Consider the following 26,158-nt stretch of genomic DNA (forward strand, 5'->3'; position numbering starts at 1 on the left):
CCGAGATGGTGATCGCAATAGCGGAAGAGCAATTTGGGAATTAGGGTTTCAGGTTATCGCAAAAAAAGCAAGGGAATATTGGAGCAATGTGAGTAATTAGAACATTATATATTTTTAATTTTAATTTTGTTATTATTTTTATTCGACATGACGTGGGATTGAAGTTTTAAATGTTCAACCAGAAATAAGCGACAACGGTGATATATTATTAATTAATGTGATAATACACCACTCGCTTGATCAGAGCGTGTTGCTCACGTGCTTTAATTATCTCTTAATACGTCTATTCAACGTCTAAACCTTGTTAATAATCCATTAATTCATGTAATCCCATTCGTATTATATAGCTTTTTTTCGGTAAAAAATATTTTATAGCTTATAACTTGGTGTAAACACTGTATATGTATATACGATATAATATATATATATATATGGATGGACTTTAACATTGAAAATAATTCATGGTTAAATATTAATGGAAAAACTAATTTTGGTTGGACGTACCTAACTATTGGTCCATGCAGATTTTATATATGGGAATATGATAATTTAAAATCGCGAAAAATTATCAGTCGTCACTTTATTTTTTTTTTTGGGATGAGATTATGAGTCAAAACTTATGGGCGAAACACAGAGTTTCAACGAAGTTGCGGGACTCTACAAAATGAGATTGCGGTAATAACTATATGTAATTTGATTTGAATCCTATTATTTAGTACTTATTTTTATACATCCGAATAGAAAATTTAATTTCCAAAAACTTTGTGAAACTAAGTGGAAAAAAAAACCAATACCATGTAGAAATTAAACATTTTATTTAAAAACGAATACAAATAGAACGAAAACAAACTTAAACTGAATATTAAGAAGTACCTATATATTTTTTAATAAAAAATCTGAATTCTAAATTTTGAAAATCCATAGAAAGAACAGTAGTTTAATAATGGAATTGTTTGATCAAGTTTGTAGTTCAAACTAAACACTGACAACTCTATAAATTTTTTTATAATCCAAAAAATTACCGTACTTTTAGTTCAATTAAGGGATAATTCCATTTAAAACCCTGTACTTTTCTCTCGTCTCAATTTAAACCCTGTACTTTTTTTTATCCAAAAAAACATTGTACTTTTAAAAATTGGCAATTAAAACTCTATACTTTTAAAAATTAGCAAATAAAACCCTGAACGAAAAACAATATTATTTAATGCTGACATGGCATCCTAGTCATCTGCCACATCATCAATCCCTAATATTTAATAATATTAAATAATATAAAATAAAAATAAAATAATAAAAATAAAAATAAAATTTTAAAAATTATATATATTCATAAAATTATACACATATATAAACATGTTTATAAAAATTTTAAAATTATATACATAATAAAACATATTTATATATACACATATATCTATATAATACATACATATATATATATGTATATATAAATATGTTTTATATGTATGTGTGATATATACATGCTTTTCTAAAAATCATATATATATGTGATATATGCATGATTTTTAGAAAAAAAATACATATACCATATATGCATATAAAACATATATATATATATGTATTATATATATATATGTGTATATATATAAATATGTTTATATATGTGTATATATGTATATCATTTCATTATATATGTATGTGTATAAATTTTAAAATTTTATTTTTATTTTTATTATTTTATTTTTATGTTATATTAATTAATATTATTAAATATTAGGGATTGATGATGTGGCAGATGACTAGGATGCCATGTCAGTATTAAATAATATATTTTTTCGTTCAGGGTTTTATTTGCCAATTTTTAAAAGTATAGAGTTTTAATTGCCAATTTTTAAAAGTACAATGTTTTTTTGGATCAAAAAAAAGTACAGGGTTTAAATTGCGACGAGAGAAAAGTACAGGGTTTTAAATGGAATTATCCCTTCAATTAAATCTTTTGTATAACCGAAGAAATCTGGATGAATATCTTTTTTTATATTTGAATTTGAACCCAAGATAAAAAAATATATGTTTTTCTATGCCACCCAAAGTTGATTCACAACTCCGTCATTTTAATTTTTAGCTATAGAATATTAGTTTGTAAAAACAAAATATTTGTTTCGTGGGAAAAAAAAGTTATAATAGGGAGGCTAACAGTAAAGTATTTATTGGACTAACGAAAGTTTTGATTTTGTTATATTTCAATTTAATTATTAAAATTTTAACATTTTTCGATTAAAAAATAATACTTGTCAGATTTTATTGCATTAAAATATTGAAAATAATTCGTTATGGAAAAATAAAATAAATATTGACTATCCAATCAAAATTCATTTTAATAATGTTATATCCAAATTAGATTAATTTGATTTAAGTGAATAAAACTATAATCAATAACTATACCGTTATATGTATTTCATTTTTAAGATACCCAATTTAAAATATCCAACCATAACAAAAATAAATAAAAAATGTAATAGACGTGATTAAGAGAACAATACCAAACTTATTCCTTAAAGCAACCATAAAGGGATGTTAGCATATTCCTGTACGTATAGAAACAAGGACTCCGCAGGCCGAAAACAAAACGATTCCCTATTATTCCGCACTCACTTTTTCATGATTTTCTATTTAATGGAGTTATTGTTTTTCTAAATTCATTACAATATTATTTTTCTTTTTTATTTATTATTCATTGTCTTTATATATCATTAGTTTTTTTTATCATGATGAAACTGATTTTTTTTTCTTCATGTTACAATCCATTAAAATTAATAGGTAAAAAAATCCATTACAACTAATAAATATTTTATTTTGCATGTGCAAAAGACATTATAATTGAAATTTTATTTTTGTTCTCTCTTTCATTGTTTCTTTTTTTTTCCTCTTGCATCAAATATCTAACTTGAAAGATTCAAATGTATAGAGATGACGATATTTAAGATAAGGGGTTTATATAGAATTGAGGCAAATCGAATAATAAAAACGATGAAATCACCTATGATTGCTATATAAATGACCAATATATCGTTCGAATTCTTAGTTATCGACCAGTGGTGTGAAATAGAAAACCTAGACATTGTTTGTGTTTTATATATGTCGATCGGTCTCCTCTCCCGGTGTCTCCGTGACCGTCCGTCCACCTACCCTCTCAGCCGACACGGTCTCATCTCTTTCTCTCTCTTCGGGACATGCTCTCGTCTTTCTCTCGGGTACGGTCTCGTCCGAAAAAGGTGAGTGACCATGTTCTTTCGTGGAACAAAATGGAGATTATACGTGAGTTTTATCTTAAGATGAGATTTGTATCTGGTCTTTGAAATGTTGAGTTTGTATTATGTTAAAAGTGACTTGAGATCTATTGCTATGACAAAGACAGTGATGGAAAGGTTAATGTGCTTTTGGAACTTTTAAACTCGGTAAGATTTTGCATTTCAATCCAACTTGGTTACCTGAAATGGAGGAACAAATCGTCTGTTCGTCTTCAGTTCGAGTCTCAAATTGGAAAGATAGTACTTACATGATTTTTCTCTCGACCCCACGATTAGTTTGGGTTTAGACTCATCATGTCTGCTAATTCAAGAAAAGAAAATTTGCATTTGAATATTTGTATTTTTGTTTGGTCATCGGAGGGTTTTGCTTTTTTTTTTCTTCAGAAATTTCAGAAGAGGATTATAAAGCGTTGTGGCAGTTTAAAAGAATCCGATAGTTAATGGTTTATATCGAAGTTGTATATTGCTATTAATGTAATAAATTATAATTATTATCACAAGTGTTGTGAAGAGTAATGCTGCACTCCATTATTGTTATAAATAAAATTTTCTTTAAAATATTTAAAAGCAAAGGCATTACATTTTCTTTGTTGATATAAAAATTTTGATAAAATTTGTCTCCAATGGTAATTGCTTTCTTGAAAAGGAAAAATATTAATCTCTTACAAAAAATCGAATCTCTTCCATGCAAGCATTCGTATTGTGCAAAATGGCCCAAGTTCACGAGGTAGCGACACGTGGCCTATTGGATTTTCCGAATCTTTGGAAAGCCCATTGGGCCTCTTCGTCGGCTCTTTTGGATTATCGTTCTTAGAAGTTTTATTAAAATAGAAGTTCCATTTTTTTTTATAATTAGTAAACTCTTGATTCAACTATATATTTCAAAAGATAAAAAAAAATCCGTATGAATATTTATCTCTAACTTTAATTTAAAACCATTAGATTTTTTTATTTCTTCGATATTTTGTATTTTTTCTCGTTGTCTCTTTCTTTCACGACGATCACTACAACGACGATGCAAAATCAAGAAAAGATAAGAAACCTTCTTCGGTTTCGTAATTTAGAAATCCGAGCTTCCTTTTTCTTTCTTCCTTCCAAATTTATTTCGTACGTAGATATTTCAACCTGAACTCGTTTTTTTTTTTATTGAACAAGAATTGACACTTCTATACTCCAATAAAAAACAAAGCAAAGAAAATTCGAATCGAACTAAAAATCAATATAAAATCAGTTGCATATAATTTTAATAAAAAACAAAATAAAAATCGAAAATATTCGAATGGAGATATATACGCAAATTGCACATCCCAAACGCTACCCTAATTACCAACGACGTCCAAATTTCGTTAGGGTTCTATTTCTCTAAATAATCATATAATATTAGATATGGTGGTTATCCCATCAACGACAAAAACACAAAAATCCGGATTAAATAACAAAGCCATTCAATTAGTTAGTTTATTTATTTATTTTTTTTTTATTTCTGGGGGTGAGTATGGTTGTTAATTCACTTGATCTCATTCCATCACCGACAGTAGGGTTGAACCCAATATCATTCACATATTTTATAGTAAGTCGATATAAAAAAAAACCATTTATTAAACCATCTTTCACATTTTATTAGAAAAGCAATAAATATAATAAATCTATTAATTGCGAAATGAAGATGGATTTTGAACTAACGATTAGAATGACTAGAGAGTTGATCTTTGGGATAAATTTAGTATTTATAATCTAAGTTGTTCCATTGAATATTATGTTTTTTTTTAAACAGCTGTCTACGCTAAATTCCCAATATTTGGTATATCAAATAAAAAAATGTCAAATATGTTCATCTATCTAATTTTTTATAAATAACATATATTCATAATATATTTTATACCCACAATTCTTAAATATGTATTTATTTTATTCTATTATAAATACTATTTTATTTACAAGTATATATATATGTATTCTTATATACTATAGATTACATTAAAGTACCAGTATTTTATTTTATTATGATTTTTTAGATATTTAGTATGAATTGAAATAAATAGTGGAACGAATTAGCAACACTAAAGGGGTTAGAGACTGGCTTTGGTGGACGGATTGTCGGTAGCGTTTCTTTGTTTTATTACATTTTATAATTACAACAAAATGTTCTGTTTCGTTTTCTCCGTCAAAAAAAAACGAGAGAAAAAAAAATTGTTGGTTTATTCTTTATTGTAGAAGAGATGCACCGACAGGCGACAGCCACTCGGACATTTAGTTCAAGGGGATCACCGGCTGTAGCCGGTAACCTTTTGGACAGCCTGTTCCCAGCGCACAACGTGGTTCCGATTTAAACTATTCATAAAATTTTATGACACGTCAGCAGCACCATTGCCGCGTCGACCGGAGGAGAAACGGCTCGGCTTAAGGATAAATATTAAGATTAGTGAAATCTATGTTAACTAGAATGTACTATAAATATTTCTTATTTTGTATGTTTTATAGATTAAGTTCTAATTAGATGTGTATGATCTAATTTATTTTAAATAGAAAACTTTTTGTCTTCAAATAATTTAATCGATAATTTTTATCTGTTAATATGTTACAAGATAATTTATATTTTTTATTCTTTATATCTATCGTTTGTAACACTAAAATATAAATATTTTTATATTTATATTAGTCATAACATCGATATATAAAATAAATAAATTATATTTTATTTTATAATAGCATTATTTTTATAAAAAATATTTATGATATCAAATTTTGTCTTAATCATATGTAAAATAAAAATTTATATATCAAGGTAATATATAAATAATAAAAAATTGTATATATTATGTTGTATTATTTATATGAAAATAAAATGTGAATCCAATAAGTAATGAATTTATTTGAAGAGTAAAGTATAAAAAAGTTAATCTATAATCAATTAAAAAATTATTTTTTAACTATATTTTAAAATTATTAACACGATAAAATGAAGAAGAATATTATAAAGGGTAAAACTCCTAAAAAACCTTCAACTTGCAAAAATATATACAAATAAACCTTCAACTTGAAAAACTATCATTCAATCCCCAAATTTGTAACTTGTCACTGAATAAAACATCGAACTTGCAAATTATTGTAATAAACCTTTGATCGGTTTGACCACAATTTTAGGCGATCGAAAATCCACATATTAACGAATTGTTGATGTCACCTTATACACATTATCAATTTTAATTTAAAAAATGACATCAACAATCCGTCAATACGTGGATTTCCGATCGTTTGAAATTGTGGTAAACCGGTCAAAGGTTTATTAGAACAATAATTTGTAAGTTCGAGGTTTTATTCAGTGACAAGTTACAAGCTCGGGGATTGAATGACAGTTTTTCAAGTTGAATATTTATTTGTATATATTTTTGCAAGTTAGAGGTTTTTTAGGGGTTTTATCCTATTATTAAATAAATTAGAAATATTTTCAACAAGTTATACATTACAAAATTTTAAAAATATATAAAAGTTTTTATATTTCAAAAATATTTTTAGACAGTGTCAATTAATGAAGTGTAGTTAAATAGGTAATTTGTTTTTTATTTGGTAAAACAAGACGCTTAGCTGATAACAAGGTATAAAAATTGTCAAGCCGAGCCGTGTTTCATAAGCAAACAGGCTACCGGTTCATTCGGTGAAATATTTCTCTGTCATAAAAACAAAAAAAAATAAAAAATAAAATAGAAAAGAACACTGGAAGAGCCCATTAAAATCACCAACTAGTCGATGAAGGGGAGAGAGAGAGAGAGTGGACATTTGTGTATGAAGTGACTGCTTTCGAGTTGCCGTATTGAATCGGCGACGAATTTCTGAAGAAAGTGCAAATCTTTCACCTGAATTTTACGTCGGCGTTCTGAGCTAGAAGGCGATGGAGGCGAGTGCCGGCATGGTTGCCGGATCCTACCGGAGGAATGAGCTTGTCCGGATCCGACACGATTCCGATAGCGGGGTTCGAAATCCTATCTTCTTCATTTTTTTTTTTCTTCACCTATATCGCAATTCTTTCTATATTTTCTTTGCAATTTTCTTTAATGTTTTGAAATGGTTCTGATTTACTCTGCTTGAGTTTCGATGGGTGGATAGATCTGATCCGAACCCCCCCAGCCTTGTACGATGACTTCGATGACTGTGATTAAAGTTTTTCTTGTGGGTTTATGTCCGTTTCCAGTTTAAGAAACGATGGGAATCTAGTGATCATGGTCGGATCTCTGAATATATGCCACATTTGTGCTCTCTTCTCTCTATTTTTCTCAATTTGGCTTTTAATCTATGGTGTTTGGTGTCCAGATCTGGACAATGTCGGTGGATTTTTCAGTTATTTTCTTTTACTATATCATAGATTTTCAAAGTCCAAAACTTTCCTTGCTTGCTAATTGGAAACTAGCTAAACCAGGTTTCTTTAGTGCTTGAACTTCTCTTAAGTTGAACTTTCTAATGGGGTTTTGTCTTAAAGTCAATATGGATAGTTTCTTGAGCCGGGCTTTCGATTTCAGATACCCTGATTCGTTTATCGGTTTTACAAGTGGTGATGACGGGTATAGCCAGAAAACGGATAACTCTAGTATGGATCTGTAATCATTTGAAGATCGGTTCTTGTGAATTGCGTTGGTCAAGAACCATATGCTGATTTGTTCCCCTTCTTTTAGTCTCCTTTCTTGTTTGTGTTTGGTATTCGGTTGCTGATAACACAATGGCGATGAAATGCAGCCCAAACCCTTGAAGAATCTGAACGGCCAGATATGTCAGATCTGTGGTGATGAAGTTGGGCTCACTGAAAATGGCGATGTGTTCGTCGCTTGTAATGAATGTGCCTTCCCGGTATGTCGGCCTTGCTATGAATACGAGAGGAAAGATGGAACTCAGTGCTGTCCCCAGTGCAAGACCAGATACAGACGACACAAAGGTCGGGGCGTTCCTTTTGTTTCCACTAATAATTATCATTTCTCGATGTTTATTGCTGATTTCTGGAAGAAAAAAATGTTTGATTCTTTGCAGGGAGCCCTCGTGTTGATGGAGATGAAGATGAGGATGATGTTGATGATCTCGAGAATGAGTTTGACTACGTGCAGGGAAATAACAAGGCGAGACGGCCACGTCATGGTGAAGAGTTCTCGTCTTCCTCCAGACATGAATCTCAACCTATTCCCCTTCTCACTCACGGCCATACGGTACCTTTTAGACCATAGGATGACTTGTATTACTTTACTCGAAACATCTAGATTCGCATATGATTGAACATAGTTGAGAAGTTTCTTCTCAATGTTCAATTCGGGCAATTGTAACATTGTTTTCTTTGATGTGACCTCGTTTTTAGACCTTCTTGTACCCGTTTTCTTTTACTTTCTTCCAAATTTAAGGTCGAATATCTGTGCTTTAGATGTCTCTCTTCTCGAGCTATTGGTTAACGTTTTCTATGAACAGGTTTCCGGGGAGATTCCTTGTGCTACCCCTGATACACAATCTGTTCGAACTACGTCGGGTCCCTTGGGCCCTCCGGACAGGAATGCTGCTTCATCTCCATACATTGACCCAAGACAACCTGGTAGTCATCAACTTCTGCTTCTTGTTCTTGAATATCTCACCGGATGGAATTCCTTCACACTCTTACATTTTGTGGGGTACTTTTTAACTGATAGCTCCCTTGAAAATTGCAGTCCCTGTAAGAATTGTAGACCCGTCCAAGGACTTGAACTCTTATGGGCTTGGAACTGTTGACTGGAAAGAACGGGTCGAGGGCTGGAAGCTGAAGCAGGATAAGAATATGATACAGATGAGTGGGAAATACCATGAAGGGAAGGGAGGAGAAATTGAAGGGACTGGTTCGAATGGCGAAGAACTCCAAATGTAAGTTAGAATCCTCTGGACACAGTTCCTTGTTGGTTTTTTTCATAAACTCTAGTTTCAAACCCCAAATGGAGATTGTAGTTGTCCGAGTTAAAGTTGGTAGCTGTTCATGATTCTAGCAAGTCTTGGGCCTAGATCATATGTTATACGCTCTTGACGGGCAAAAGTAAAAATATCTGCTTTTGCTATACCTCATGGACACATATTTTGGAAAAATTCGAACTTTTTTTTAAATCACTTCTAAGGACATTGATGGATCTTGTTCTGACAGGGCTGATGATGCTAGGCTTCCTATGAGCCGTGTGGTGCCTATCCCGTCCTCTCACCTGACACCTTATCGCGTTGTTATTATCCTCCGGCTTATCATCTTGGGGTTCTTCTTGCAATACCGTGTGACCCATCCTGTCAAAGATGCGTATGCCCTGTGGCTGACTTCTGTTATATGTGAGATCTGGTTTGCATTTTCTTGGCTTCTTGATCAGTTTCCAAAGTGGTATCCCATCAACAGGGAGACTTATCTTGACCGGCTCGCTATAAGGTTGGTCTCTAAATCTATAGCTCTAGAAGTTAGTACCAGTAGTTTTGAGAAGGTTATGAAAAAAATGTCTTGAAAATTCAATTTTCCGCTGTAGATATGATCGGGAGGGTGAGCCATCACAGCTGGCTCCTGTGGACGTGTTTGTTAGTACGGTGGACCCAATGAAGGAACCTCCGCTCGTTACAGCAAACACCGTTCTCTCGATTCTTGCAGTGGAATACCCGGTGGACAAAGTAGCCTGTTATGTTTCTGATGATGGTTCTGCCATGCTAACCTTTGAAGCCTTGTCTGAAACTGCCGAGTTTGCAAAGAAATGGGTTCCTTTCTGCAAGAAGTTCAACATCGAACCCAGGGCCCCCGAGTTCTATTTCGCCCAAAAGATCGATTACTTGAAGGACAAGATCCAACCTTCTTTCGTTAAAGAGCGACGTGCGATGAAGGTGAGATTTGGATGAACAAGATTGCTGATTAAAGTGTCTTCGTTCGGTAGACATAACAGAGAGACTAAAGATTGAATCTTTCTTTTTCTTTCGTTCTTCTTGTGCTGTCCAGAGAGAGTATGAAGAGTTTAAGGTGAGGATCAATGCCCTTGTTGCTAAAGCGCAGAAGATGCCTGAAGAAGGCTGGACTATGCAAGATGGTACTCCCTGGCCTGGTAACAACCCGAGAGACCATCCTGGAATGATCCAGGTACCGAGTTCTATTGGATGAAGGGGATAACTTTGATTTTGACGCGACGTTATATTTTATAAAATTTCCTTGACCCGGGATAATGTGGTTTCGGTTTCAGGTTTTCTTAGGCCACAGTGGTGGCCTTGATACCGACGGAAATGAGCTGCCTAGACTCATCTATGTTTCCCGTGAAAAGCGGCCAGGATTTCAGCATCACAAGAAGGCCGGAGCTATGAACGCCTTGGTTCGTTTTCTTCCTATAAACCTTGCTGCCTAAGCAGATATGTTACTTGCACACAGTCAGACTAGAACCCAGCTTTTATTTTCACCTGATAAGGAGTTTCTCGTGACCTGACAGATCCGTGTTTCGGCTGTTCTTACCAACGGAGCATATCTGCTGAACGTGGACTGTGACCATTACTTCAACAACAGCAAAGCTCTTAAGGAAGCCATGTGTTTCATGATGGACCCTGCTTTCGGCAAAAAGTGCTGTTACGTTCAGTTCCCACAACGTTTCGATGGTATTGACTTGCACGATCGATATGCCAACCGTAATATCGTGTTCTTTGACGTGAGTTCCGTCATCTACTCCCGACCTGTGTCTTCATGCTTCTTCGCATTTAATTGGATACTGATTCAAATAATTTATTTTCTTTCCTTTTGCAGATTAACTTGAAAGGGTTGGATGGTATCCAAGGTCCAGTTTATGTGGGTACTGGATGTTGTTTCAACAGGCAGGCTTTGTATGGTTATGATCCTGTCTTGACAGAGGAAGATCTTGAACCGAACATTATCGTGAAGAGCTGTTTCGGGTCGAGGAAAAAAGGAAAGAGCGGGAAGAAGTATGGTCACGACAAAAAGAGAGGCGCCATCAAGAGAAGTGACTCGAATGTTCCTCTTTTTAACATGGAAGACATTGAAGAGGGTTTCGAAGGTTGGTTGGACTTTGAGTAGAAATTCTTCAGCCAGTTACTATACTATTGGTTTAACATTTATATATATATATATATATGTATATGCAGGCTATGATGATGAGAGGTCCCTCCTAATGTCTCAGAAGAGTCTCGAGAAGCGTTTTGGTCAGTCACCGGTATTTATAGCGGCTACCTTCATGGAACAAGGCGGTATTCCGCCAACGACAAATCCCGCAACCCTTCTGAAAGAAGCAATTCATGTTATCAGCTGCGGTTACGAGGACAAGACTGAATGGGGCAAAGAGGTCAGTCCATACATCATATTGCTCATCTGATACTGGAAGAACATGTTCTATAGATTGAGTACGGGTACTAGGGTCTGGGAAAAAGAATCCAAATTTTGATATCCAAATACTATATGAGATGAGATCGGATTCTACCGTGAGGAAAACTCGAAAATCAGGTTCGGGTTTGGATAGTTGGGTATCCGATGAATAGTAAATAAAAAGACATTTTTGACCCTAGGTTTTAGATATATTACATATAAACCCGAACCCATAATTTTTGGATATCCAAACGGAGGCAACTACTAATATATGATATATATTTTGAAAAAATTCGAAATTTCGTATTTAAACTCAGGTAGGTTTCGGTAGCCCAAAATTATCTCAGGTACCTGACCAAAACGGATACTATCTCGGGTAATCTTTCGTGAGATGAGAACCGAGATGTTTGGTTTCGTGTTCGGGTTCAGGTTCAAGAACCCAAAATCTCGGGTACCCGACTTTCCTTACCTCGACAGATAGTAATGTCTAGACAAGAAGCAGATACTTTTCTGTTTTCTTGCCTTGCATGTGTGACAATCACTTCTCATTTTGGTTTCAGATCGGTTGGATCTACGGTTCAGTGACAGAAGATATTCTTACCGGGTTCAAGATGCATGCCCGGGGCTGGATATCAATCTACTGCATGCCTCCACGCCCTGCATTCAAGGGTTCTGCTCCGATCAATCTTTCTGACCGTCTGAACCAAGTTCTTCGATGGGCGTTGGGTTCTATCGAAATTCTCTTGAGCAGACATTGCCCCATATGGTACGGATACAACGGAAGGTTGAGACTTTTGGAGAGACTCGCCTATATCAACACCATTGTCTACCCGATTACTTCCATCCCGCTCATCGCGTACTGTATTCTCCCGGCTTTTTGCCTCATCACCAACAAGTTCATTATACCCGAGGTCAGTCAGATCAGACATCTTATTATATGCTGCTTTGTATTGTGATTGATTTCTTTTACTTTGGGGTGGGGTGCTCGTGGGGTACCCGAGTTTTTGGAGGTACTCGGCCTCAGGCTCAACCCCATGGGTTTCATGGCCGGAGTATCTTAGCCTCCACTTCACGAGACTCGGGTATCCACGGTTCAGGTACCTGCGGGTGATGGTGGGTACCCGAACCCGAGTTGACTATCAAGGGTATAATGGTAATTTAGCATGAAAACACACCTAATTATTATTGTAATGGCCTAAAAACACTAGGGGTGTAAATGTCAATTTGCATGCCAGCCTTTATGCGACAGAAAAACCCGAACCCGAACTTGCTGTCTGGGTTTATCATCTCGTCCCATCTGTAATTCGATCCCGTTCGCTATGAGTTCCCGCATTTCGACACATGCCCGCGAACTTGGGGCTACTTTTATTTGCGAGCATCTTCATGGGTTGTTGACTGATCTGACGTGAGAACGTAATGTGGGCGCAGATAAGCAACTTTGCGAGCATGTGGTTCATTCTGCTCTTCATTTCGATCTTTGCGACCGGAATCTTGGAGCTGAGATGGAGCGGCGTAAGCATCGAGGACTGGTGGAGGAACGAGCAGTTCTGGGTCATAGGTGGAACCTCAGCCCATCTCTTCGCCGTCTTCCAAGGTCTCCTCAAAGTCCTCGCGGGTATCGACACGAACTTCACCGTCACGTCCAAAGCCTCTGACGAGGACGGAGACTTTGCCGAGCTCTACGTCTTCAAGTGGACAACCCTCCTCGTCCCTCCCACCACCGTCCTTCTGGTTAACCTCGTGGGCATCGTGGCCGGCGTCTCCTACGCCATCAACAGCGGGTACCAGTCGTGGGGCCCCCTCTTCGGGAAACTCTTCTTCGCTCTCTGGGTCATTGCCCATCTGTACCCTTTCCTGAAGGGTTTGCTGGGAAGACAGAACAGGACTCCGACCATTGTCATTGTCTGGTCCATCCTTCTCGCTTCCATCTTCTCGCTGCTTTGGGTTCGGATCAACCCTTTTGTCTCCACCACCGGAAGCATCAACGTCAGTGGCCAATGCGGCGTCAACTGTTAGATTCTCTCTCTCTCTCTCTCCCCTTGGATACACTATTTATACATGTGTGTATGTGTGTGTGTACAAAGGAGTTTGAAGTATTCTTGCAATTTATTTGTTCGGTGGTTCTTCAAGTGTTTGTTGTAATGTGTTCTGTAATGTTTTGCAACCAGAGAAGTCTTTGTAGAATTCCAGACGATAGAGTTGTAGTTTTGTTGTCATGTTAAATTGTATACCATTTATATAATAATATATTTGAGTTTTATTTAAATTTCACAAATTCTCTGTTTATTTTATTGCAGGTATAATTTTATAAAGACACGAATTTATTTAAAAAAGAATTTGTAAATTTTAACATTAAATTATATATTCGAATCTAATAATTAGTTCTTAGGTGAAACATGAGTTTTTTAAAATTTTGTAAAAATGTTAAATAAAGCATAGATGGAAAACTTGGAAATTTTCTTGCAACTTGCTTGTAGATATAAATGTTGGAAAAATTAAGGATGTCGTTTTCTTTAAAGAAATCTGGCACTAATTTTGGAATTCATAGCATTTGTAGTTAATTTTCCTGATTAAAATATCTCTGAAAATAATTTAATATTAATTTGAAAAAATGAAAATGATGTTATTATTATTTTTGTGTATTTCTCTATATCGGTACGGTATTTACCGTTACACGAAAGCGACGTCGTTCAGAAGCTCTTGCTAGGGTTTATGTCGTGTTAGCAACTTAGCAGCACAAGGGAGTTCTCTGCAAGACATCGAAGTTTCTGGAGAGGAGAAGCAGAGGAAAGTTCTCTATCTCGCTCGAAGCTTAAGGCTATGGCGGCTGTGGTCGAGGGAATGCAAAAGCTTAGCATCGCCGACGCGAAGAAGAACCGAATCCAAGTCTCCAACACTAAGAAACCCCTCTTCTTCTACGTCAATCTCGCCAAGGTATAGTTTTTGTTTGTTCGTGTTTTCTCGCCAACGCCATTGAGCTTTCTAGTACTGATGATTGATCTGGGGTTTGATATTTTTTGAAGAATTGATTTGGCTTTCTTGGGAACTGTAGAAAAAGGGTGGAAATGGGGTTTGACCCATGTGATATATTCGCTTTGTGGTTCGTCCTGTGCTTTCTGCTAATGCTGCCGTTCATTTGCTTCTTCATTTTTATATTTGGAAGAAAGCTTGGAGGGTCTGAAAAAACTGTGTATTTCTATTGCTGGGTTTGATTAGTGTTTCTGCATCTCTGTTTTGGCTGGTGCAATATTTAGGGTTTTCTGAAGGTGTCTGTAATGTGTTTAAAACACTTATTGGGTTTGATTCATTGGCTTTGCAAAAGAGATTAATGGAGGATTCTTGTTTAGCCCTGCAGAATTTGTATCACATTTAGTGATTTTGTTGGGTTAATCTCGTCTTGGTCTTCGTATTTTGTGTTTTGAGATCCTCGTCTTGTTCAGTCACTGGGAGAATTTACCAAGCAGCGGAAACAAGGTTTTAGGTTTTCTCAAGTTGTCTGAAATGTGATGTTTCTACTTGAAATTCTGAGGTTTCTTTTGCCTACTTCTCTATTGACTATTGAGTGTTTTTGTGTTTTGAGATTCTTGTCCTGTTTGATCTCCGTGAAGAGGAAACATAGAATGCTTGTTTCTGGCGCCATAGTAGGTTCTGAAGTTCGTGTAGGAAACACAGAAATGTATTACCATGTCTTTTCACTCTGTGGTAATTGTTTTCTCAGAGATACATGCAGCAGCACAGTGAAGTGGAGCTCTCTGCTCTTGGGATGGGTAATTTTCAAACTTCACTCACATGGATCGTTAGCCGTATTCTTTTCATTTGCCCTTAGGTGTGCTTTAATCTTGTAGAAGAATAAAAACTCGTGAGAGAATGGCCTCTATGTGAAAGAATTAGCACCAGTGATTAGCATATGTGATTATCCATCAAAGGACCTAGTCTTGTGTCTGTCATGGTAGTTGTGTATATTTGGGTTTCAAATGCTTTCTCTTGAGCTCTTTTCTTTAGGACATGGTGTGGAACAAGTATGTGACGTATAGTTTTCTTTGTCTCCAGCAATTTCAACCGTGGTCTCCATTGCTGAAATTCTCAAGAGCAATGGGTTTGCAGTTGAGAAGAGTAAGGCTCTTTGTACTTGCTGTCGCTCGTATGTGTCAATATTTTATTAGTCCAAACATCAGAAGCCGGGTTTTCTCTGTTTTGTTCAGGAATTATGACTTCGACGGTGGATATGAGAGAGGAGATTGGACGACCTGTTCACAAACCAAAGGTAACCGGAACGTAATATACTTTCGAGAGTTGCCCGCCAGTTCTGTTCAGCCGTCTTGATTCATCTGTATTTGGTTTAGATTCCCGTAACCTTTACGTATTCATTCACCTTTTACATCAAACCGTTTCTGTTTTGCATAGATTGAAATTATGCTTGGGAAGTCAGAGAAGTTTGATGAGCTGATGATGGCTGCTGCCCAAGAGGAGACCGAGGGGACGGAACATCAGAGCTAGAGTTTGACGCCTGTTTGGTCTCGAGGCTCTGTTTGGATTTAACTTAGTCACGTGTTGTAATCCGAGACAATATTTTAGGAATCCATCAGTGGATTAACTTAGTCTCTTGTTTTGTTGTCTAAAGGAAATGAACAGGAAACCAAAGCATTGATATGTCTGTGGTGTGCAGTTAATGGATCAGTGTTGAAGTTTGAACACATTGTGATTGAGATTTGATCTCAGATTTACTCTTAAGATACACGGTTAGTGAATCTGACGACTTTGAATGAGAAAGGTATAAATTCCAACTTATTTGAACCCGGAAAAGAAGCTTCTTGTCAAATCCAAAACAATAAAAATTCCAATAAGGTGATGCGGAAATGAAGGATGAATCCTCTTAAGGATGAGTCTTGCCCCCCAAAAACTAAATCTCTCAACCCCCTCAGCTGTGTATCTGTTAAGTCATCAGTTGGTAAAAAGGTCAGTCCCGTAAAACCCGGATCGGAGAATTCATCAAATCTTGACCCGAATGGTCCCGGAACTCATCCCTTTGATCAAACCAAGAACCCGATAACCTCAGCTCGAAGAACAAGAAAGGAAATACTCAGGATTCTTGATCGTCCTCGACAAGTATGCTCTTGCAGAACTCGTAACACATGAAGGAGATCCCGGCTGCAGGAACCAATTTCAAGCAACTCGGGCCGAGCCCTCTGTACCAACCTCGGATACCTTCTTGCTCGAGAATGCACAAGAGGGCATGCAACATGTTCTTGTAGACAGCCCTCCCTCCTACTGCTCCCACCTGCATATGCTTCCTTGCCACCTCGAGAGGGAAGGTTGCACTGCTCGAGATTGCACCTGCCAAAGAACCTATCAAGAGTGTCTCAATGTTCCCGATCTTCTCTTGCTTCAAGAACTTCCGGTATGCTTTTCTCAAGGAGTCGTAGGCAAAGTAGTTTGTGGCTGCATATGGGACAACTCCTATTAGGCTCGGTGCAAGACCCCTGTAGAGTTCGGTGGGGCCTTCCTCCCGTATTATTTTGAGAAATGCGTCGCATATTCCCTTATAAACACCTCTCTGCAAAATAGTTTTAAAGACAGGTCAACAAACAATAACTAAGGTTGTCGTTTTGAAGGGATCGGAAATCACATGCTCTATGCCACCGCCTCCAATCCTCCTGCCGTGGGAGTGGAATTAGGTTTTACCGATTTATTTGTCATGTTGACGGTTAAATCTTGCTACCCAAAACAATTTTATGGAAACAATGTCCTTATGGGGAAATTTCCAGAGCATACCTGAATGGTGAGTCGAGTCTTGACCAATTCAAGGGGGTATGTCAAGAGGGTCTGGCTAACTCCGGCACAGGCTCCTGCTATTAACGAAGCCGGGATGGGAACTTTTGACTGTTCTCCAAGTTTTGGTGACAAATTCTTGTTCACAGTTTCGAACACGAAAAGCTGCAGACAGGGGTTGACAGTTCAGATTAGAAAAAGCACAGACAATCCCATCATTTGGCCTAAATGACATCAAAATTTATCAGATCAACAAAAGCTTTATGCCAGAAAATGATCAATGAAATGCAGGCAGTCTTGAGCAATAGAAATTCTGCATTCTGGAATGAATCTTTTCAAGAAAGAGATGCCAAAAGACAGAACTCAAAAACAGAACAACCTGAATAAAAAGATGCAGCCTAGTTGTTACTTCTTGGGACAAAGTACATTACATCTAATGTCTGAACTTGAACTTGTGGTTTAGATAACAACCCAAAACAAAGGATTTAAGCCAAAACCAAAGGCCATCAAAATTCAGAAACTTCCTCAACGCATTATTCCATCAAATTCATAGCACAGACAACAAAATTTCTACGGAAACGTCAGGAATCATTGTACCTCGACGGCTCGAGCAGGAGCAACCCGAATCACATTAACCAAATTGCCCCTGAAGAGCCCTTTCCAACCCTCATTCTTCATGATATCATTGAACACTTCAGTGGTCGAGTGTCCACCGCTTCCGACCATTAGATGTGTCCTAATGGTCTCCAATGGCGCCACCGCTGTCCTCGAGACAGCTCCGGCGACTGCTCCGCTTATCAGCCGCCGCAACGACGGATTCGAGATCTTTATTCTCAATTTCAGTCCAGTTTTCTTCTTCTTCTTCCCACCAACCACTTCCTCTTCCTCCTCTTTCGCCGGCAAATACTTGGTGTAAAGATCATTGAGCTGAGCAGCGAAGCTGTTATTGCTGCCTCTGTTCGCAGGGTCCGGAGACGAAACGGACCCGGAACCGAAACCCGACCCCAACCCAGTTCCCATTTGATTGACGCTTGCGAACAAACCACCAACCGGGTGGTAATTTCCGCTGTCTAGACTCCATTGATATCCCAAATCGGACACGGAGAACAACCCGTTCCTCGTATCGTCGAACAACTGAATCCCGGTCTTACCCATGGATTTCTAAATCTTCTAAGTCGGTCGAAATAGACGTCTTTCGAAAGCGATATCCAGAGATTCCCCAGATGATGACGATCCTCCAATCCTCGCTTACACCGAATGGAAAACGGAAATTTCACCGGAAAGATAAGATTTTCCGGAGATGGGTACGTCGAGAATCGAGTGTAGGAGACAGGGGGGAGAGGAGAAAGGACGGCAGAGTTAAATGGTTGTCTCTATCGATGGAGCTAGGGTTTTACCACCGCCGCCGCTTCTTTGGTTATTCGCCGTTTAGGTGGGTTGGCGAGTGGGTGAGAGGGAGAGAGAGACGGCTGTCAAACTGATGTTAGGTTTTACTATGATTTATGAGATAGATGGATACGGAGAATTTGGTCATTGAAAAATCCGTCAATAGTTGACCGTTGACTCCTCCACTTCCGACATGTCTTCCATCTGTTGCCCTAGTAATTCTAGTTAAAGGAACAAAATCCCACGATAAAGACACTCAATGTATTCCACACAATGTTTGGGATGTGAAATCTCGTGCACCCTTATTCTTCCGTTCGACAATAGATGCCTCACCTGGAACATACAATGCAACAATGTAGGCTGTATAGCGCTAGGGTCAATCGGATCAATCCAAGTCCGTACTTGGTCCGAGTGTTTTGGGTTCGGTTCAAGCCATAAAACCCAAAATCCGACCCTATAAATTTCGAGCTCGAATCAGATCGGATAAATTTTGTAATTTTTTTTCCAATTATTTTTTTTAAAAGATCGGGTTTTCGGGTCGACCCGAATCGGGCCTGAAACCCGAATTGAACTCAACCTGAAACCCCGATTTTTTTGGGCTTGAAAACTTAGGCCCAAAGCCCGACATTTTACGGGTGGACTCGAACTGGGCTTCACGCCTGAATTGACACCCCATTGCACCTATCCAAACACACCATTAGCATTCGTAGAATACAACTCTCAAAAGCCGAGTGTACGCCCTTGAGTGATGCATCGAAATATCTACATAGTCAAAATAGTGTTCTCGATGAGATCGGATTAGGGTTTAGCTCTGTTCCGTGATCGAGAGGAAGGTGAACCAGCAAGTCTATGGAAAGGTTCCTATATCGTCAACATATTTGAATTGGGGTCGAGTGTTGAAGACAATTTCTTTCCGAAGCCGATACCTTTGTCAGCTTAAACCATATACCAAATCACAATGATCATCGAAAGGGGGTCCTGATTTCTCGATGGATGCTCGAAACTCCTGCAGCAATTCGAATCCCAAGAACCCGGCTTCAAGCTGAATGTACCTAACAAAACTAGTTCTTTGATACTTTTGCAGTGCAATCAACAACAATAAGAAGAAGAAGAAGAAGAAGAAATTCCCAAATCGTAATAAACTAACCCGGCTGCAACCTGAATGAAACCGGATCAAATCAAAATTACCCTCTTACCAAACATCAGCAAACAAAACAGAGCATGCAAAGGTAACTTTTCCTAGCTAATGCATATGGTTTTGGTTTCGGCTTCCTAGTTGGCAACTTGCATGAAGAAACACAATGTCATCATCAACATCGCCTAAATCCCAAGTTTCAAAAAACACAATGTCAAAACGGGCAAAATATCAACCACCGAAAGATTACGGGTGAGAAGGAGATTCATTCTCGATAATTGAGATCCAAACATGATTGTTCAAAGGACAACATATGCAACATACTACCAAAATTATAACCAACATAGACGAACAAGGAAAAACAACCAAACATGGAGTTCCAAGATTCATGAGCAACAATGTAAGGCAACAGGACATAGAATCTCAAAACCCTTGAATCCTCACTGAAGTAAAGATAATAAATTAGCTATAAACGAACAATAATACCTAAATGACGCATCATTCCGAGAAGCCCAAAATCTTGCTGAATTCCCTCCAAACCAAAACTCTACCAAAATCTTCCTAACCCTTCAGCGCTGATTCCAGAATTAGTGATTTTATCAGCTTCGTAAGATCTTCTGCGATCATAGATCAGGTCAGATCAGATCAATCCTGGGATTCGTTTCGTTCGCCTTCCCTCTCTTCCAAAAGCTTTCCAGCCTCCTCATCAGTCTGCTGAGTCTTCTTCTGTGTCTCCTTAGCCTTCAAAGCCTGCAACTTTGAGTGGTTGTAGTATGCAACCCCCAAGAACGCGAGCCCGTAGCCGAAGAGATTGATCGGAGTGACCGTGTCCTTGATCACGGACCACGAGAACGCGATCAAGAGCCAATCCTTGACAACACCGGCGACATTCATTGTGAGGGCCGAGGTTTTCCCCACGAGAAGGAACACGGCCAGATTCAAAGCGAATGCACAGAGCGAATTGGTACCGAAGATGACGAAATCGAAGTGGAAGCTCGAAGTGTCCCTAAGAACAGGATATTCCACGAAGATCCAAGGCACGAAAAGGAAAACCAAACAGCAAGGAGCAACGTAGTAGAGAGAAGTAATCGGATTGAGGTTAATGCCCTTGGACGTAAGCAAGATCTGGATGAGAACCAACCTCGTGGCCTCAAACGCGACGGCACCCAGCTGAAGCATCACGCCCCATACATCGAATTTGGCCTCACCATACGCAGCAACTGCGACACCGAACGAGATCGAGAGCATGTTCATCATGGTGTCCGATTTGAAGGTCTCCTTCTTGAGCAAGACGCCGATGGAGTAAACGGCGACGGGCATGAGGGCTTTGAGCATCTGGATAAAAGAGACGGAGAGGTAGATATAGGCAGAGTTGGAGAGCCAGAGGGAGAGAGAGTACAATGCGCCGATGGGTACGACGGATCTGAGGTAGGTATCGCGCGACATGGAAACGGGCTCGACGACCTTGAAGACCTTGATGAGGAGGACGGCGAGGGTGGAGCAAAAGGCCATGTGGATCATGGTGAGAGAGATCGGAAATGGCCAATTGTACATCTTCTTGTCGAGGATGTACTTGTTGTAGACGATTACGGTGAAGCTGAGGAAGATCCAAATCGAGACGTAGGTGTAGGAGAGGACGATCTTCTTGATCACCCCCTCGCTGAGGGCGCCGCCTCTTCCCATGGTGGTGGAGAGGGAGAGATCTCGCCGGAGCTGGATGTGCGCAGAATGAGGGGAGGCGGAGCAGCAGCGATCTCGTGTCTGGGTTTTCGATTTGGGGTCTAATGTAGGAGGTCGTCATCGCGACTCGTAATGCCACGTGGCGAGAAAGTTCTTGTGCTATGGGCCTTTGATGGGCCCTCACTCTTCTTTTCCCCTTATCGAATTATCAAATAATATTAGGGGAAATTATCAAAGATTAATCCATTTTTTTCGAATTATCAAATAATAATGGATATTAGATCAAATTCGATTACGATGGAAATTTATTCGAATAACCTTCACAAAATAAAAATTTATTCGAATAACTGAAATCATATAAAAAAAATTAGTTGGAATTACTTGGGAATAAACCAAACTACAATATTCATCTCTAGATTAGACCGTGATTTTTTTTTTAAATTACTTATCATACAGATAACAATGCTTTGCTTTAGAAAATAGTGTAAAATAAATTTTCAGAAATTTTAGTAGTTATGAGTAAATTGATTGCTTAATTTATAATCTAATAAATATTTAAAACGAGTAACATAAAATCAAAAGTAAATAAATAAATAAGTAACGAACATCAGGAAGGATTACAGATAAGTAAGTAGTAACCCCCATTTCCACATTTAATTTTAGGTTTCTTCTGATTATTATAATTTAAACATGCAATATTTAAAAATAGTAATATAACTAATTTAATTAATTGGTTTACATTTTCTGTTTTTTTGGACGGTCCATTTATGAAGGAATATATAAATTTTTTAATGAATTTATTAAGGAAATTATATTGCCGATGTACAATGTGAATTCCGACATAGGAATATGCTTGTATCCTAATTTGGTTACATAATAATACATATGTTTATGAAAAGTGGACCGTGATTGATTCTCATTAAAAACAGCCAAGGAAGGTGCCCAACATTTAATTTCAAAGTTGCCTAATATTTTAAATACAAAGCGGACCATGATTAACGCATGTTCATAATTCTTCAATTAAAAAAAAACATTAAACGACCGTTTTTTTTTACGGATTGTAAAGTAGGTTCTATTCATTCTTTGGTTGTTTTTTTGTTGTTATAATATTTTTTAAAAATCCTAAAAACATAAAATCAGGTAAAAATAATAATAAAATGCTTCTAATTTGACAAAAAAAAAATACATTAAAAACAATCGCCCCATCACCTTCATCGTCTTCGGTTTTCGATTAGATCATATTATCAGAACCGATTCTTTCAATCTTTCTTAAAAAATTTACATCCGTTCGGATTTTATGTTATATGTAATTTGATTGATTGGGTGGTTTGATGTCGGTTCTAATTAATCATAGCAATATTCATTTTCTAAAAAAAAATCGCTTTTTTATTTTTATATTCGGTTCATATTTAATTTTTCAGTTTTGAAAAATCATAATTATTCGGTTTTGTTTTATACTATAAAAAATAAGTTTTAGTTAAAAATCACGGAAAAATTAATTGATGACTATAGTTTGATTTTTATTTGTGTATTGCTCAAAATGAAAGGAAGTTCTTTAAGTACAAAAGACGCAGCGAAAATGAAAAGACGCAGGAAAAACAGAATTAAAAATCAGTAACCAAACCGAAAAAGAAAAGTCCAAACCGGAAATAACCGAAATAAACCACAACCCGGATATAACCAAAATGGAATCTTCTAACAATGATCAAGCTTCTTGTGCTCTACCACTTCATATATATAATTAACCCCCTAATTTTTATTCCTAAAAAACTTATTTATAGAATTTAAGAAAATTTTCTCAAAAAACACCGTTAATGCCCCACTATAAATTTTGTATGGACCCCACCGTTTTTCATTTTAAATGTATTTTAACGTGTTTTAACAAATCAAATCTTATGTCTCATATACTTTTTCCCTTTTTTTCTTGTTTCCATTTTTTAAGCTTTATTTTTATCTTTGATCAAACAAAAAATCATTATCAATTGAATAATAATTAAAATAAAACTAAAAATAAAAAAATTAATCATATTTTAAAATTATGATTGTTATTTTACACAATTTTTATTACTTTTTATTTATTTGATTTTATTTATATATTTATTTAATTTTTTATATTATTTGTTAGAAAAATCGATAAATATATTTTAAAATAATTTGGTAATAATATCTTAATATTGTGGTAAAATTTTAATGAGAATACATAATTTTAAAAAAAATTTTATAGATTGTCTGCTTTATTTTATCTTAAAAATATATTTAAAATAATTATAAATTGAATTATATAAATATATTTATAAAAAATAAAAAATCCTAGAATTCAGTTATTAGATATAAATATTTAGACGATATATTTTTATTAATTTTTATATTTTTTATATATATATATATATATATTACTATTGTCATATTGTCCCCAACGAAAAATTTTTCTGGATCTGCCACTGAATGTATATGTATGTTGTACCATTAGTGTACAATGTTATGAAGCAGTCAGTATGGAGCCGGAGGCAGACAGTCTTCGGAATCAAGGCAACTGAGATCGACGGAGACAAAGCGAGAGACGACGTCGGCGAATCTGCAATATGAATTTAGATTCCTTTCCGAAGAAGAAGGAGAAGACGTAATGTTGATGTGATCCATGACGATCTTCCGACATCTCGTCTTCTTGTCGCAGTCGAGCTTTATCGCCGTCTCGCCCGTGCACGTACCTTCGAAATATCTGAACGTCACGTTGCTCACCCCCACCGCCGTTTTCTACAACGTACACCATTTAGAGTCTACATTCACGTATGTACGTGCATGCATGTGTATTCATGCATTGTACGTATATGCATGCACGAGTGGGTCTTAAAAAATAAATAAAGGGTTTTTCTAGTTTTGCATATTGGGAACACGTATAAAATCTAGAATAATTTTTGTTTCAAAATTTAATACGGATCGATTAGTTTAATTATTTTTAAGACTATTCTTAGTGACACTCAAATACATGACCCAATATTATACTACTAACCTAGATATATATTCGCCTATACGTGTTTTAGGAGAAAGTGGGTTCCTTTAAAAACAGAATGTAATTATAAGGTGGATTATTCGGGCCGAATACGTATTTTTCGGAAATATTACCTTATCGTGATCACAATCGTGGCCGCCGTTACAGTAATGTTGATCGATGACGATAGGGTTGTCCGCATCGATCAATGTAATGTTTTCGAAGAGAATGTTCCTTGCAAACCCTAACCCTCCCTGAAACAAAACAATACATTAATTAAAAAAACATCATAAGCTTACACACACACACACACATATATACATATATATGTATATATATATGTGTGTGTGTGTATATATGGAAACACATATTTTATAAAGAGGTGGAGTGAAATCTCACAGCCCAAGTCTTGATTCTTGCTCCATTCTGAGTGCCGTTGAAGCTGCAGTTCCAGACCTTCACGTTTTCCACCGTCTCGTTGGCTCCATCTCTTCCCAAGCTTCCGATGCTAATTAACCAATATCGACATTGTATGATATAATTCTAATTAACAACAAGTACATTTCGATTTCACCAAATATTATGAAATGGATAGACCAGTATCTCGTGAAAACGTTAGATCCATGCGAGATTTTCTGTATATACGAACCTGATACCATGACCTGGTCCACATGCCACACGGGCTATGCTTATATTTCTTGAACCACTGTTAATCGCTATGCAATCATCGCCTAATTACTCGGAAGGAAACTATTAGCAAACTTAACTTGCTCATATATAATCCATATATTATACATACAAAATCTAATAATAAATATGAGAAAATCTATCAAGGTTATAAGATCATATACATAACTTTATACCTGTTTCGATGGAAGAGTTTAAGATTTGAAGACCGTTAGACAACGAAACATCGATCCCGTCGGTATTCGGGCTATCTCCAGGTGCGATTAGATGAAGATTTGATAGCGTTGCATTCGTGCAATTATGCACTGAAATATGATTCTTGGGACTGTTCTTTTGTGTGAGACCGTTATACACCATGTTTATTACCCCGTTGAATCTCACCGTCTGCACCAAAAACATGTTTGTTGTTATATATATATATATATGTTCTAACAAAAACTAGCAATTATAAACATATCGACACATATATTATACACGCCATTCATATTCATCAATGAAGGGTTCAAGCGTTTATGAACATGATTGATGTTACAGATCTAAAGTATATACCGGATGTAGAAAAATCTATAAAAGGGGTATTAATGTTATATGTACAATTTTATAGAATCAAATTTTATTTTTATAGGAACATTTGATATTTGTATATATATAGTAGATAAATGTATCAAATATTGTGTGTGTATGGAATATTGATCAACATACTCTAGGTCGGTGCGAATGAGAAACAGAGTCCCACCAGGCTTCACCGTGGCCATGGATGAGACCGGAGCCATTGACGAGGAGCCCTGTCACGTTTTCGAAACATAACAGACACTCCATTCGATCCTTTAGCCACTCGTCCGGCTTTCCCAATGCCTCTATCCTCCCGTCGATCTGTCACCGCTTTATTATTATTATTATTATTATTATTATTATTATTATTATTATTA

General features: G+C 36.6%; 5 protein-coding genes across 5 annotated transcripts; 2 read left to right on the plus strand and 3 right to left on the minus strand.

Annotated features, from left to right (window-relative positions):
* Positions 1-7,010: 7,010 nt before the first annotated feature.
* LOC104803832 (cellulose synthase A catalytic subunit 1 [UDP-forming]-like) lies at positions 7,011-13,828 on the plus strand. Its single transcript, XM_010527905.1, has 14 exons — positions 7,011-7,239; positions 7,998-8,193; positions 8,286-8,458; positions 8,712-8,832; positions 8,945-9,134; positions 9,406-9,672; positions 9,767-10,112; positions 10,225-10,362; positions 10,463-10,588; positions 10,703-10,915; positions 11,011-11,278; positions 11,367-11,563; positions 12,144-12,494; positions 13,012-13,828. The coding sequence occupies exons 1-14, from the start codon at positions 7,159-7,161 to the stop codon at positions 13,597-13,599; spliced, it is 3,255 nt and encodes a 1,084-aa protein (XP_010526207.1). The 5' UTR covers positions 7,011-7,158; the 3' UTR covers positions 13,600-13,828.
* Positions 13,829-14,287: 459 nt separating this feature from the next.
* On the plus strand, positions 14,288-16,277 carry LOC104803833 (uncharacterized protein At2g34160-like). The gene is made up of 5 exons (XM_010527906.2): positions 14,288-14,517; positions 15,302-15,350; positions 15,634-15,696; positions 15,786-15,847; positions 15,988-16,277. The coding sequence occupies exons 1-5, from the start codon at positions 14,404-14,406 to the stop codon at positions 16,078-16,080; spliced, it is 381 nt and encodes a 126-aa protein (XP_010526208.1). The 5' UTR covers positions 14,288-14,403; the 3' UTR covers positions 16,081-16,277.
* A 69-nt stretch (positions 16,278-16,346) lies between these two features.
* LOC104803834 (adenine nucleotide transporter BT1, chloroplastic/mitochondrial-like) lies at positions 16,347-18,888 on the minus strand. Its single transcript, XM_010527907.2, has 3 exons — positions 17,950-18,888; positions 17,356-17,517; positions 16,347-17,137 (listed from the first exon to the last, which is right to left on the minus strand). Exons 1-3 carry the CDS (start codon positions 18,505-18,507, stop codon positions 16,664-16,666), a joined length of 1,194 nt encoding a protein of 397 aa, XP_010526209.1. The 5' UTR covers positions 18,508-18,888; the 3' UTR covers positions 16,347-16,663.
* Positions 18,889-20,119: 1,231 nt separating this feature from the next.
* On the minus strand, positions 20,120-21,646 carry LOC104803835 (probable sugar phosphate/phosphate translocator At4g32390). The gene has a single exon (XM_010527908.2). It carries the CDS (start codon positions 21,554-21,556, stop codon positions 20,519-20,521), a length of 1,038 nt encoding a protein of 345 aa, XP_010526210.1. The 5' UTR covers positions 21,557-21,646; the 3' UTR covers positions 20,120-20,518.
* A 2,324-nt stretch (positions 21,647-23,970) lies between these two features.
* Positions 23,971-26,102, minus strand: LOC104804521 (probable polygalacturonase At3g15720; the record flags this gene model as incomplete). Its single annotated transcript, XM_019201342.1, has 6 exons — positions 23,971-24,307; positions 24,677-24,796; positions 24,942-25,050; positions 25,192-25,273; positions 25,406-25,613; positions 25,932-26,102. Coding segments are annotated over 6 exons (954 nt in total), but the record flags the coding sequence as incomplete, so codon positions are not given.
* Between the last annotated feature and the right edge of the window lie 56 nt (positions 26,103-26,158).

The sequence above is a fragment of the Tarenaya hassleriana genome, unplaced genomic scaffold (assembly GCF_000463585.1).
Source record: "Tarenaya hassleriana unplaced genomic scaffold, ASM46358v1 Cleome9, whole genome shotgun sequence".
NCBI lineage: Eukaryota > Viridiplantae > Streptophyta > Magnoliopsida > Brassicales > Cleomaceae > Tarenaya > Tarenaya hassleriana.

Bases quoted from the DNA above. Each gene is read 5' to 3' on its own strand.
- LOC104803833 (XM_010527906.2), top strand. From the start codon at position 14,404: ATGGCGGCTGTGGTCGAGGGAATGCAAAAGCTTAGCATCGCCGACGCG. The intron at 14,518-15,301 runs GTATAGTTTTTG...TTGTTTTCTCAG, and splicing joins TCTACGTCAATCTCGCCAAG to AGATACATGCAGCAGCACAG. The intron at 15,697-15,785 runs GTAAGGCTCTTT...TGTTTTGTTCAG, and splicing joins TGGGTTTGCAGTTGAGAAGA to GAATTATGACTTCGACGGTG.
- LOC104803835 (XM_010527908.2), bottom strand. From the start codon at position 21,556: ATGGGAAGAGGCGGCGCCCTCAGCGAGGGGGTGATCAAGAAGATCGTC.
- LOC104803834 (XM_010527907.2), bottom strand. From the start codon at position 18,507: ATGGGTAAGACCGGGATTCAGTTGTTCGACGATACGAGGAACGGGTTG. The intron at 17,518-17,949 runs GTACAATGATTC...CCCTGTCTGCAG, and splicing joins CTCCTGCTCGAGCCGTCGAG to CTTTTCGTGTTCGAAACTGT. The intron at 17,138-17,355 runs GTATGCTCTGGA...ACTATTTTGCAG, and splicing joins AGACTCGACTCACCATTCAG to AGAGGTGTTTATAAGGGAAT.
- LOC104803832 (XM_010527905.1), top strand. From the start codon at position 7,159: ATGGAGGCGAGTGCCGGCATGGTTGCCGGATCCTACCGGAGGAATGAG. The intron at 7,240-7,997 runs GTTCGAAATCCT...GATGAAATGCAG, and splicing joins GACACGATTCCGATAGCGGG to CCCAAACCCTTGAAGAATCT. The intron at 10,113-10,224 runs GTGAGATTTGGA...TGTGCTGTCCAG, and splicing joins AAGAGCGACGTGCGATGAAG to AGAGAGTATGAAGAGTTTAA.